The 14,848-nt window shown below is 43.3% G+C and overlaps 1 protein-coding gene across 1 annotated transcript in view; it reads right to left on the bottom strand.

Moving 5' to 3' along the window:
• Window positions 1-14,643, bottom strand: part of ZSWIM5 (zinc finger SWIM-type containing 5) — a 242,567-nt gene extending 227,924 nt beyond the window's left edge. The window contains exon 1 of the mRNA XM_060231724.1: window positions 13,936-14,643. Coding sequence (XP_060087707.1) covers window positions 13,936-14,593 — 658 coding nt within the window. The 5' untranslated portion in view covers window positions 14,594-14,643. The remainder of the gene's footprint in view (window positions 1-13,935) is intronic.
• Window positions 14,644-14,848: the final 205 nt, after the last annotated feature.

The following is a 14,848-nucleotide window of genomic DNA, read 5'->3' as shown; positions in this document are numbered from 1 at the left end:
TATAATGCAGTGAGTTTTGGGGACCCAAGACTGTTAGAACCACATTATCTGCATAGGCTTTCATTTTAAATTCTGCATCTTCTACTTTTATACCTTTAATCCTTGTGTCTTGTCTGATCTTTGTGGCTAGAATTTCTATCACTAGAATAAATCATCCCCTGGTGAGTTCCTTTTTTGACTGAGATTGTTTATTTTAATTTCCCAATTACTAAATGTCCCATTTATTAAAATCCTTGTTGGTTCAAATATATACATTGCATCCAGCTCCAGAATTAAGGGCCAAAGCGCAATTTCTGAAGTACACTCAGTAAAAAAGGCCACATTAAATTATCAAATGCTTTCTCTGCATTCAGAAATTAAAAAACACTGCTTTCTTTCAATTCTTATTCACAAATTTGATTGCATCTATTATAAATCATACATTGTCTTTCATATATCTCCTTGGTATAAAGTCTGTTTGGTTTGTGTGAATTAAATTTGGTATACATTTTCTTGGCCTTTCTGCCAATACTGTGGCAGAGATTTTATAATCTACATTCGGCAGAGAAATAGGTTTGTATGAATGTGTTAACGATGCATCACTGCCTTCTTTATATAATAACATTATGTACACCTCTTGTCATGTCAGAGGTATTGCCTTTCCTTCTTTTATCTCATTCATAACTTTTTGTAATGGTATCATTAAGACTTTTTCAAAATGTTTGTAATACATTGCTATTAGGCCATCTGGGCCTCAATCTTTATCCTTTTTCATATTTTTAACTGCCTTTGAGATTTCTTTGTTATTGTGGTTTTAAAAATTCTGTTTTCTGGCATGATCATGGTGATCAGGGTATCTTTTAGATATTCTCTTATTCCCTTTTCTGAGACAGACTTCTTTTTATATAATCCTGAAAGAGCACTGATAAATTGTTTTTGTAATTCTTTTTCTGCATATCTTGATCTTTCTTTACACCTTTTATTATTCTTTTTAATTTCTCCTTCCTAACACAATATATCAAATATCTGCCAGGTTTGTTCGCATGTTCAAAATGTCTTTGTTTTCAAAATCTGAGTTTTTTTCTGTACTTCTTCAATTTCTTAAAATGTCCAACTGGTTTTTCAATTGTCTGATTTCTGATAGCGTGCCTATATTGGATTTTTTTTGAGCATTTGTTCCAATATCTGAATTTTTCTTGCTATTTTCTTGGTTTGTTCTGATTTTTTCAAATTTTTTTGCCAGCACCTGCTAATAAGATTTCTGTAATAAAAGTTTTACTTGCTTCTCAAATTGTAGCTGAGGACATTCCTTCTATATTATTCATTTTTTTTAAATGTCCAGATCTATTTTACACTTTCTTACTACATCATCTTGTTATAAAGAAGCATGATTTCGTCTCCAACAATGAAGATGTTTTGACACTTGTAAAAACCGAACAGCAATATTTTGTTTAAAATGGACAGGCAGGGAAATAGTAGGATCTGGCAATGCAATTTTTAAAATAAAATATCAAGGAAAAGCACAAGGAACACAGCATAAACGAAAAATATAAAATGCTCTGAGCCTGGGAAAACAATGAAATGGCATTGCAAGCTTCTCTCCCCACTCCCCAGGTCTACTCAGATTGGCAATGGCTTTTCAGTGTAATATCCCCCTTTGGCTGTGGTTCCCAGGTTAGAGTACTCACTAGGTCAGGTCCATTCAGCAGAGTCAAGCTGCCTAAAGCATCAACCCTTCATTTGCAAGGACACAACTCCAGGAAGCATGAGCTGCAGCTGTCTATAAAGAAATGCTGAAAAATGAAACTGATCTCCATTCCACTGAAACACACTGCAACACAGACAAAGTCGCAAGGAAATTGTAGAATGGATTTTCCATTAAAGTATCTGGGCCCTATCTATCTGGAGACAGAGCCCCTAATGGAAAATCCATTCCACGTTTTCCTTGCAGGTTTGCCAGCAAAGACAAGGCAGAAGGAGCGGGAAACTTCATCAGCCTCAGAGCTTCAAAGGGTGAGGACAGGAGGGGGAGAAAAGAGCCCTGGGGGCCTTTTTAAAGCCCTGGATAGGCCAGTTCTGGCCCGCAGGATGGACACTGAACACCTGATCTAATTCAAAGCATGTTTACTTAAATATGTAAGCTTTATCAAGTTCAAGGAGTAGTACTCTCAAGTAAGTCTGCCTTCAATTAATATCAGCTTGTCATGTTAGCTATTTTAAGATGAGGACAGCTGTAATATTTTCTGAGGTATGTTTTCAATATTACTCAGGTTGTTCCAGCCTCAAAGATTAAATAATTTGATAAATATAACAGGGACTTTCTTTAGTATGGGCAGACTGTTGCCATAAAAATGTTTGGGTCTCCATTTTAAAAAATGTTACAAGTCAGGAAATGTTCTGAACATGGAACCACACTGTGGTCAATTAAAACAAAATTAAAAGTGAGACCTGAGATCCAGGAGAATTCCTGCCAGTCTGAGTAGACAATACTGACTGATGAACCAAGAGTATGATTCAGTATAAGGAAGCTTCAAGTGTATTCAAGTGAAGGTGTGATCACACAAGCAGTCTGATCCAACATAGCCCCCATGCCCCAATCATCCTTACCTCAAACTACAATGACTCCCAGATGGATTAAATAGCCACCAGGAAACTCCCAATGGTTTCCTGGTGAAGTGCTTCCATGGTGAGGTTTCTGGGTGACTGACTGTCCCAGCATGCCATGGAAATGCATGAGCAGTATGATCGCTCTACTCCATTTCTGGTGCATCCTTTTATTCCCCTCCAACCCCACTCCAAGGAGCATTCCTGTGCTCATCTGCTTGTGTGCATGCACAGCTGGACTTTAAAAAACCCCATGGGTCCATGGTTGCAACATGTTAACAATGTGAATGGCGAACCATGAGCTCATGCCACTTTGATGCCCTCTGAGTGCCCACCGTCTGATCGCACTGGGATGGTGCAAACTCAAATGGCTTTTCCAGACATGAGATGCTGCCACCACAACCTGCCCATCTGATCCCACCCATGTTGAAATCATAGAAACCAGCAAGGAGCCTAGCTCTATTTTCCTTTTTTAAAAAGCCTGTGTGATTTGTGTATTTAGATATTAATTCATGATTCAATTTATTTAAAATAATCAAGTACATTTAAAACAGCTGCAGAACTGATCCCGGGATACCATAAAGGATAGCAAAGATGAATTCACAGTAGCCACACACACAACTGTTGTGTATGATTCAACAATTACTGAATAAATATCTATCTCCATTCTGAGGTTAGGATTTTTCCTGATTTAGCCTGAAGCAAATCAAAATCTTGCAAAAGCAAGCTAGGATGTAGCTCAAAGCTTTCAGATACCATAATTAACTTCAGTTACCTGAGACATCTGAACACAGAACCCTGCCAATAAACCAATGAGAACACTAAAATGGTGTAGTTTATCACCATTTGTAGCTGGTATGTTAACCACCATTTGTACTAATTTAGGTTTGCTTTTCTACCCATAATCAGAAATCCCAGTCTGTGCATTAGTGCCAACCCCACCCCATGTCTGGGCACATAGTCAGTTGTATACACATCTGGCAAACATAGCCACTGAAAAGGAACTGATCAATTACTGATGCTTTCTCAAGCCTCCCACTTCCCTCCTTCCACCTGCCTCCATGCCCATCAACCTGATAGCAAGGCTTCAAAAGTATCACTATGCAGCTCTCTCTGAGAGCAAATTTAAAAGGCAGTGGAACAAAATTTTGTTAATGACAAGTTTTCATAATTATACAGACATCAAATGAAACAAAAAAAAATCATTCTGCTACCTAGAGTCCAGTGGTATTGGGAAGTGATATTTGTAAGTTGTATATAGAGAAGACATCTTTCATAACATGCAGGGCCAGCCCTAGGGTGCATGGCGCCCCAGGCAGCCTTGCTGCCTGCCGCCCCCCACTGCTCCCACTGCCCCCCTCTGTGGCGGCACCTCCTCCCTCAAAATTTTAATGCCTGGGAACAGGCAGTGAAGTGCCACGCTCCCACAGCTCTTTAAAGGTCTCCCCCCCCCCCCCGCTGATTAGGGGATCAGGGGAGGGATGGTGGCTCAGTGGTAGAGCATCTGCAGAAGGTCCCAGGTTCAATCCCCAGCAACTCCAATTTAAAAAGGTCCAGACAAGTAGGTGTAAGCCGCTGGAGAGCCGCTGCCAGTCTGAGTAGACAATACTGACTTTGATGGACCAAGGGTCTGATTCAGTATAAGGCAGCTTCATATGTTTCATATGTTCATATCAGCTGATTGGCAGGTAAAACAGCACGGAGGCTGGCAGCTCCTATGCCAGCCTTCCGGCGCGCTCAGGATGATCAGTGCTGGAGCAGCGGTGGCGGGAAGGACAAGTGAACTGCTGAAAGAGCAGCTGTACCACTGCCTCCTCCCCATTTCCTTCCTGGAGTGGGAAGGAAATGGGGAGGCGGCAGCGGCACAGCCCCTTTTTCAGCAGCTCGCTCGTCCTTCTCGCTGCTGCTGCCCCAGCGCTGATTGTCCTGAGTGCGCCGGAAGGCCAGCATAGGAACCACCAGCCTCCATGCCATTTTATCCACCAATCAACTGATCGGCGGACTTTAAAGAACACATCACCGCCTGTTCCTGGGCATTAAAATTGTGAGGGAGAGAAGGAGGGGGAGGGAAATAGGGATTTGCCTAGGGGAGGGCAGGGGTGAGGGCTGATTTGAATGCCCCTATCCTGCTGGCGCCCTAGGTAAATGCCTAGTTTGCCTAGTGGGCGGGCCAGCTCTGATTACATGCTACCCTTCAAGTGAGTGACCCAGCGATAATCATGTGTTTCTTCCCAAGTTTTATTTTTATTTCAGTGAGGAAAAAAGTTTAGGAAATGTCATGAAGAAAACAGACTGGAAGAAAGAAGACTGAAAGTTGTAAACAACCACTGCAGGCAAAAATTAAGTATGGCAGACTATTGGCTTTTGCCAAAAGTGCCCAGATATCCAAGAACACTTAATGTACCAGAGGGGTGTGGAAACTGATCAACAGCAAATGACCTGTCTATGCAGTGAAACCTCACCAATAGCCAGGTAACATTCTCAGGATAGAATGGGGGCAGGGTTGACTAAGGCAGAAAAGACGGCAAGAAGCAGAGTAATTGGCACTTATATACAAACTGTGATTTGTTATTTATATCTGTAGACTAAACAAGATTTTGCAACAAACTTCAGTTTATACAATCCACAGTTTATCACAATATCTGAGTGCAACCTTAAACCTCTGTATGAATGTATCCCTCATTATCATTAAGAAACACTGCTCTATTTGATAACTACCAACCTTGCATTTGCAAATTTCTGGGCCTCTCGTTTTCAAATAAGCATGTGTACAGAGAAAGTCAAACAGAAATCCATTCAATTTAACATTCAACCTCTTTGTCTCTAGGTAGATACTTCTGCAGAGCAAAAGGTATGTTGACTATATGTCCAAAGTTTTTAGATTATATTTCTAGGCTTTTGTTGTTGTTCAATCGCACAGTCTCTATTTAGATGCAAATTGATATGTTAATTTATTGCTATAGCAACCAATTAACATGCAGTCTTGTTCAGGAAATATACAAATTACAAAATGGATAATTAATTTAAATAAATAATGTAAATTGACCTTTTTGTTAATTTAAATAACTGATTTAAATAATTATTTAAATCAATGCACCCTAGTGGAGAACATAGCTACAGCTATATTCACTGATAGTTTGAGTCCCAAGGCTACAATTTCATTGCAGTTCACGTCTTCATGGCCAGTCATGGGAGATTATATGGGGAAGAAACCCTGTAATACAATATAGTCAACCTAGAAGTACAGCATTTCAATTTAGGCTGAAGGCAGGCAATACTGTTGAAAGAGCTGAAGACAGTTTAAAGAAACATCATTTTTGCTGTATTTTGCTCCACTATGGATTCTAGTCAAAAGATATTGCAAGTTTTTCAAACAATGCAAGCAAACCCTCTCCTGTTTTAGAATACAGCTGAACAGTAAGAAACTATTAAACACATTTACCAGCATGTGTTATAGTGAGATGCTGTGAATTAAGTTACATTAAACTTCGACAAGAAATAGAACAAGAGTCCATTTATCCTGAGAGGGAGACCTTGCCCAACTGGTCTATTTTGAAAGGCTTACCAAATGCTGAATTCACAGCTGATTTATTATAATTTATATACTGTTTACTGAATGTATACTGTGCCTTTCTACCCAATGGGACTCAAAGCACCTTACATCATTTCCTCTCTTCCAATTTATCATTAAAACAATGCTGTGAAGTAGGTTAGGCTGACAGTGCATGATGGGTCTAAGGTCACTCAGCAAGCTTCCACACCATGCTGACTCTCCATGTAATATGCATTATGGTCCCCATATAGGCCCTGCAGATACATCTGTATAACAGAAGTAACTCTAGGTATCCACCACAACAATCTATGCATGTGCTGCAGATTTTTGGGAGGTGCTGGCATAGGAATTCTCCGTGTAAGGCAGGGGATCTAAAAGGTAAATTGCTATGTAGATGCTGTTCATGAGGGATCTGAAACATATGACTTAATTCACCTTTCTGTGCCACTTCACAAGACATCCAAAGCTACAGGTGGTGATCAACCTGGTGTTTTGTTGAAGAAGCATATTTATACCACATCTCCTTCTTCAATCTGAGCACATGTAACCAGATTGGGCCCCCCCATTGCTGTAAGTAAGGGGGTCTCTCAGACATGGCATATGATAGTGCATGTCTCCATCTTCAAGTTGTAACTGGGCCTAAGCACATCTGTACCAGGTAGAGTATCACCCTGTCTATGTTTTACCCTTGTGTTACCCCTATCAATTTCATCTCTGTTTTTCTTAGGAACTGCGTGATTGTTGTATGAATTATTTACCTTGTTTGAATGTGTTTCTCAAGAAATATCTTTTCATTTACTCAAAATCTCCTCATTATTTAAAGGGAAATTCTTGGGAGACCACCTCCTGTATACAAAGGTTTTGATCCTGCTCAAGTTGGTCATCTTTGCCCACCAAACTAATTCCCCAAACCTCTTTTGAGGGCAATCTGGCTAACAGCATATCTATCAAAATGACAATGGACATCATAAAGGCTGTCCACAAAACTACAGAGCTATTCAACCAAGGTAGTAGAGGACAAACTGAACAATTCTAGTACCAACTACTGTTTGCCTTAAGAACATAAGAACATAAGAGAAGCCATGTTGGATCAGGCCAATGGCCCATCCAGTCCAACACTTTGTGTCACACAGTGGCCTAAATAAATAAATAAATAATTATACACACACACACACACACATATATATATGCATACACACACACACACACACACACATATATATATACATACACACTGTGGCTAACAGCCACTGATGGACCTCTGCTCCATATTTTTATCTAGCCCCTCTTGAAGCTGTCTATGCTTGCAGCCACCACCACCTCTTGTGGCAGTGAATTCCACATGTTAATCACCCTTTGGGTGAAGAAGTACTTCCTTTTATCTGTTTTAACCTGACTGCTCAGCAATTTCATCGAATGCCCACGAGTTCTTGTATTGTGAGGATTGTAGTTTTAAATAGCCTCCAAGCTTCCCCAAGGGTTTGGACTGTATTTACCCTTCCTTTCAGTTTCCTCTTCACATGCCTCCTCATCTCAGAGAATTTACCCCTTTTAAAGTTAAACGTGGTTGTGCTGGTCTTAAGAACATAAGAGAAGCCATATTAGATCAGGCCAATGGCCCATCCAGTCCAACACTCTGTGTCACACAGTGGCCCAAAAAAATTATACCGTATATATACACACACACACACATATACACATTGTGGCTAATAGCCACTGATGGACCTCTGCTCCATATTTTTATCTAACCCCCTCTTGAAGGTGGCTTTGCTTGTGGCCACCACCACCTCCTGTGGCAGTGAATTCCACATGTTAATCACCCTTTGGGTGAAGAAGTACTTCCTTTTATCCGTTTTAACCTGTCTGCTCAGCAATTTCATCGAATGCCCACGAGTTCTTGTATTGTGAGAAAGGGAGAAAAGTACTTCTTTCTCTACTTTCTCCATCCCATGCATTATCTTGTAAACCTCTATCATGTCACCCTGCAGTAAACGTTTCTCCAAGCTAAAGAGCCCCAAGCGTTTCAACCTTTCTTCATAGGGAAAGTGTTCCAGCCCTTTAATCATTCTAGTTGCCCTTTTCTGGACTTTCTAAAATGCTATAATATCCTTTTTGAGGTGCGGCAACCAGAACTGCACACAGTACTCCAAATGAGACCGCACCATCGATTTATATAGGGGCATTATGATACTGGCTGATTTGTTTTCAATTCCCTTCCTAATAATTCCCAGCATGGCGTTGGCCTTTTTTATTGCAAACGCACACTGTCCTGACATTTTCAGTGACTTATCTACCACGACCCCAAGATCTCTCTCTTGGTCAGTCTCTGCCAGTTCACACCCCATCAACTTGTATTTGTAGCTGGGATTCTTGACCCCAATGTGCATTACTTTGCACTTGGCCACATTGAACCACATCTGCCACGTTGACGCCCACTCACCCACGTTTGGGGCAACTCTCTATTTATACAAACGGTGAAATCAATAACGTTATGGTCACTGCTCCCAAGCGGTGCAATCACTTTTACATCTCTCACCAAGTCTTGGGCATTACTTAGGACCAAATCCAGGATCGCCCCACCCCTGGTAGGTTCTGAGACCATCTGCTCCATAGCACAGTCATTGAGAGCATCAAGAAACTCAATCTCTTTCTCTCGACCAGAACACATATTGACCCAATCAATCTGCGGGTAGTTAAAATCACCTATTACGACACAGTTTTTACGTTTAGCCGCTATCCTTCCATCATATTATAATTGTCCTCTATCTTTTGATTTGGTGGGCAATAACAAACTCCCATATTTAAATTTCCTTCTGGGCCCTCTATTTCAACCCAAAGCATTTCTAGAAGGGAATCTAATTCTGTGACCTCAGTCTTAGTGGACCGTATACCCTCTCTGACATACAGAGCCACCCCACCTCCAACGCTTCCCTCCCTATCCTTCCGATATAACTTATATCCAGGAATCACTGTGTCCCACTGATTCTCCTCATTCCACCAAGTTTCTGAAATTCCCACAATGTCTATGTTTTCTCCCAACACTAAACATTCCAACTCACCAATTTTACTTCGAACACTTCTTGCATTTGCATACAAACATCTATAATTTCCCAGGCAAGATAGGCCCGCCATCTTCCTCCTGCCGCCTTGAGACTTTGGCAGACAGTCCATATTGTTTGTCACCATCTCAGTAGACAACTCTGATCCATTACCCGGTAGAAAAGTAACAGCTAACCCTTCATCTCTTTGAGACGAGTCCTCCCGAACCAGAGACATTTCATCTCCTGTCGGCTTTCCCCCAAGATTTAGTTTAAAAACTGCTCTGCCACCTTTTTGATTTTAAGCGCCAGCAGCCTGGTTCCATCTGGGGACAAGTGGAGACCGTCTCTCTTGTACAGCTCCCGCTTGTTCCAGAAAGCATCCCAGTGCCTAACAAACTTAAACCCTTCCTCCTTACACCATCGTCTCATCCACACATTGAGACTTCTAATTTGTGCCTGTCTCTCCTGCCCTGCACGTGGAACAGGTAGCACTTCTGAGAAGGCTACCTTGGAGGTCCTAGCCTTAAGTCTCCCACCTAGCAGCCTAAATTTTTCCTCCAGGACCTCACGACTGCACTTCTCCACATCGTTGGTGCCAACATGCACCACGACCACTGGCTCCTCCCCAGCACTGTCTATCAGCCTATCTACTACACGCATAATGTCCGCTACCCACACCAGGCAGGCAAGTCACCATACGGTCAGTACGCGGTTTTGCCACCCAGCTGTCTACTTGCCTAAGGATCGAATCACCAGCTACCAAGACCCCTCCTCTCTCCCCACCCAGGGATGGTTCCTTGACGCGAAAGGATTCCCGCTCACCAACTGAAGAAGAGGTCCCTTCTGAGGGCGCATTCGCCTTATCCTCAGCCCGGTGCCCTATTCCCTTTCAACCCTCATGCTCCCTGGCAGCAACGGGGCTGCCACGTTCAGAGCAGGGCTCATCTAACACGTCCCCGAGAGTCTTCTCCGAGTGCCTAACTGACTGCTTCTCCAGGGCAGTCACCTCAGCCTCAAGGGTACGAATTCGTTCCCTGAGGACCAGGAGCTCCTTGCATCGAGCACACACCCAAGACTTCTGTCCTGTGGGCAGATAGTCATACATGTGGCACTCAGTGCAAAACACTGGAAAGCCCCCACCCCCCTGCTGGCATTCTAGCTTCATGATAGCTTTTTTCAAAAATATACAGTCCCCTTTAAATCCTAAAGCCTTGATCACTCTTTCAGTAATCAACAACTCCGCTATTCTGTCAACTTCCCCTTAAAGCAGCATTTTATGTGCTTCACAATATGCTTTAAGAATAGTTTAATTTGTTCTCCCTGCCATAGGACACATATAAATTAAGGTTTTATCAATGTATAATTTTATGTTAAAGCTTTAATAACATGTTATTACAGATGTAGAATTTTTGCTGAAACAAGCTATCATTTTTATATTCTTAATTACTTCACTATTACTTTTACATACTATTTATTGACTCCCATCATTGCATAATCATAAGCAAGTATGACAACTCAAGGACAAGCAACATTGGAAGAGTAGACTAGGAACAGTTTTAAAAAGCTAGGTAACAGTTTGCTTCCCAAATCCATCAATAGTATTTCTTCACAGGAAAAAAACCACAAATTAGTGTAATATTTATATGAATGTCTTCCTAAGAAATTAACTCCATCCATTAAAAGGTTTTCATCCTTTGGGGGATTCCAGCAGACATTACAACTTTATGTTTCATATTAAGCGTTAAAATTCTGCATGACTTTAAACTTTGGTCAGCTGTCTAGTCATTTTTAAACAATCCAGTCATCACCACTAAAAGCTGAACACTTATCATAACATACACAGTATTTATTTAAAAACACAAAAGATGTGTCCAACAGTTTTCTTAAAATTAAAATATCAATTTAACGACTCTAGTGAGAACTGGGGTTAAGCTGTGTTTTAATTTTACTAAGCATGAACAAATTATGAGCATACACCACAGATACTACACTGAAGTAGCAGGCACCATAAATTTTGTCCAAACCATTCTACAGTCTTTCCACTAAAAATGCTGTTTTTGACATTTTCAGCAGATACCCCACTCTTGAAAACAATATTAGTTCACATGATTTTACTGGATATGAAGAATTTATGGACTGCATAGTATCCCATTATGAATATATAAAGATGCAGAATTACAAACAGTACTTTATTATAAATTAAGTCATATTTATTTAGTGGCTGAGGTACTTCTTTTTCTTTTTTAAACATAAATACCTTCTTACATCCCAGCATCAAAAGTCCTAATTTCAATACAAATGTTTCCCAAGACTAACAAGCCTCTTTGTTGGTTAGACTTACCCTACATTATACTTTAATGGACATGGTTACCAGTACAGATATAGAAAGCATTATGCCCACCATCTGCATGAGATAAACATTGATCACTTCAGAGCATTTTGCTTTATTTAAATTTTTCTTTCAGCTTTTCTCTATAAAGGTCTTATGGTATTATCCAAATACATCAACTTTCCCTATTAAATCAGCAGCCTTTCATCTCATTCCTGAGCCATGTTATGAACATATAGCCTGCAAACTTTAAAGGAGTGGGGAAGACCATCAATGGAAGATGATTGTATCTCTCTTGACTGCAGAAGCTGGCATCCCAACATAGACATGGTATGTACAACATCAAACAAAAAGACAAACATCCTAATATTGTTGGTCTTTAAAAAAAAATGAAAACTGAACAAATGCTGATTTTTAGCTAGATTTTGCATTTATGTAACATGGTACCTGGCAGAATCAGGTGTCAGGTTGTTAACTGTAAGCCCCAGGAGACGGAAAAGAAAGAAATGTTTTCCTGTCTTCTGTAACGCCATACAAGTGGCAAACAAATCTGACTGCATTAATATTGCAGTTTCGCAAATGTACTGCTCTCCTTCCTTTACCATTTACCCTGAAACCACCTAGGTCATTTATAAAACCTCTACTTTCCCATTAAATATTTCAACAATAGGCATCTTAAGAGGGAAAACTCTCCAACTGCTACAAAATATGTTCCTGAGGCTTCTAAATTCCTAATGTGCAAAATATTAAAGAGGTTTCAATTAGTTTGAATAGTAGAAATGAAAGTCCTCCTGGCTTATTAGAGCTATAGGTTATATTTAAATGAGAAGTTTAAAATCTTCAGTCAAAACATCTATATCATTTATAGATCTACAACATTTATTACGATCAAAAGGTCAACTAAATTTCTAAATTTGCTACTGACTTCTGATAAGAATTTTAGAAAATACTTCACTATTAAGAAATATTCAGAGATTCTTTAAACCATTTTTCTCTTTATAGCATTATTTCACACTATCCTTTCAGTTTCAAGTTAAATAGATCCTATTTTATTACTTTAAGTAGACGTTAGAAGCTATAATCTATTTAAAATGAATGACTATGGACAAAGCATATACACTGAGTATGGTTAAAAATAAAGTGTAAATATCTGAGGAGTATTTGGACTGCGTAAAAATGAAGTATGACAAATCTACATTTTTAATGCTCAGACTGTAACATTAGTTTGCTGTATACCTCTTCATTTTTCCCAGTTGAAAGAATGAAAAATACTAGTTTAGAATATACTCTTGTCAGGTGACAATTTTTTTTCACACACCCCCAAACCCTTTGTCATTCACTCAAAAATCCACTGACAAATGTAGTAATAATTAACATTGTGTTAAATGTCAATAAAGTCAAGGACTTTATTCCAGTGGTATCAAGTAAGCACTATATATGAGATACACCTGAAACGGAATGCTACAATAATACTCCTTTCCCAAGAATCCCATGTGTGCAGTCAATGACATTATCAAGCGTTTGGGAAGAAGGCAATGTTCCCTTCCATTTTAAAAACAACAGAAACACTGCCGCATTCCAACAGCAAACAGCAGGTGTAGGACAGGGGGGGGTCATAACCCAGTTTTCTTAACAGGCATCTAACCTTGTTCCCCATATTTCACCTTCTTAACCTCATCCAGGTTTCTGACTGCTCCACAATCTCTAGGGGAAAATGAGGGGGTTTGCAAGCAGGTAATGCTATGGAAGGCATTTATTGAGTTCCAACCCAGCCTCTCGAAGCTGGCAGCTGCCTAATCCTTTTGCAAACTATACCCCAATATCTCCCTCCCTCCCACCCATTACGAACACCCTCACTTACAAAGAAAATTACGGTGATAAAAGCTTGTTCCTTCCCATCCCACTACGAAATACAGCTTGCATTTGTGAAAAGGGACACCCCGGCATTCCCTCCCCCGCCTCACGCCGTCGCGCCGGGGGAGGAGAGAGAAATACTGTCAAATAACAAACAGACCAGACAAAAGGCTGCGATTGTTTGGAAGGTGGGGAGATCTTCAGGGTCTTAAAGCACAGAAGCAACAGCAGAGATCAGGACTGCGATGGGATGGGACGGGACGGGACGGGACGGGGGGAGGAGGAGAGGGAACCAAAAGCGAGACTCGCGGGGAAGGAGCAAGGGGAAAGCGAGGACGGCGTCGGGGCGCCAGAGAATCTGACAGGAGGAGAGGGGAAGGCAGGAAGGGCAGAGTCAGAGGCGGGCAAGGGCGAGGGCGAGGAGGAGAGCTGGAAGCGGGAGCGCAGGGGAGCGGACCGAGGCAAGGGCGGGCGCGCCAGCAGCGGAAGGGGAGCCCGGGCAGAAAGGCCAGGCCAAGCAGCCCAGAAGGAGCGGTCTCGCTGGCGCTCCCTCCCTCCCTCCCTCCCTCACTCACCCACTTGGAGCACGTTGTCCACGGCGCCCGTCTCCAGCAGGCGGATGCCTCGGCGGAAGGGCAGCCCCTCGGGGACTGCAGCGCCGGCCGGGACGCCTGCGGGCGGCAGAGGGGCAGTGCCGGGCGCGGCCGAGGGGGTGGCTGCGGCGGGGGCGGGCGGGCTATCCTCTCCGTTGGCCCCTAGGCCCGTGGCGGGGCCGGCTGCTGCTCCGCCCGCCCCGCTGCTGCCGCCGCCGCCGCCCCCGGCGCGCCCCGGCTGGAAACTGGAGTACATGCAGATCTGGCGCTCGCTGCGGGGGAAGCTCCAGTAGACGATGCGGCGCTGCACGGGCTCCGGGATGCGCTGGAAGCGGCCCTCCACTCGCTCGAAGGCCCAGCTGCCCGCCACCCGCTTGGCCGCGGCGTCCAGCAGCGACTCGGGCTGCAGCAAGGGCAGATGCGTCCCCTCCGGGCCGCAGACGGGGCCCGGGCCGCCGGGAGGGCAGCACCCCATCGCCCCGCCGCCGCCGCTCTCGGCCGCCGCCCCGACGGGCCCCCCCGGGCCGCCCCCGCAGCGGGGCAGCGCCGCCACCCGCGAGCACAGGCGCTTGGGGCCCGGGGAGCCCGCGGACGGCAGCGGCGGCCGCAGCAGCTCCTCTCCCTCGCCTCCCTCCGCCATCGCTGCGCCCGACCCACTGAGCCCCAGCCCGTGCTTGCCTGCGAGCCGCCGCGGCGCGGAGGGGGGCGCCAGGCAGGGGGAGGAGACTGCGGCGGCGAAGGGGGGAAGAGCGGACGGGCTCCGCGCTGCGGGCAGCCGCCCCACCGCCCGGCAGGGGTCACGTGGCCCCCGGTCACTGTCGGGACTGCCTCGTGGTCAGGGAAATTGCTTAGATTCCTTGACTTTTCTGTTGCGAATCATTCAGCCTTCTGTTCA

This window comes from Heteronotia binoei, chromosome 2, assembly GCF_032191835.1.
Source record: "Heteronotia binoei isolate CCM8104 ecotype False Entrance Well chromosome 2, APGP_CSIRO_Hbin_v1, whole genome shotgun sequence".
Taxonomy (NCBI): Eukaryota; Metazoa; Chordata; class Lepidosauria; order Squamata; family Gekkonidae; genus Heteronotia; species Heteronotia binoei.
This window is presented reverse-complemented; position numbering and strand designations above follow the sequence as displayed.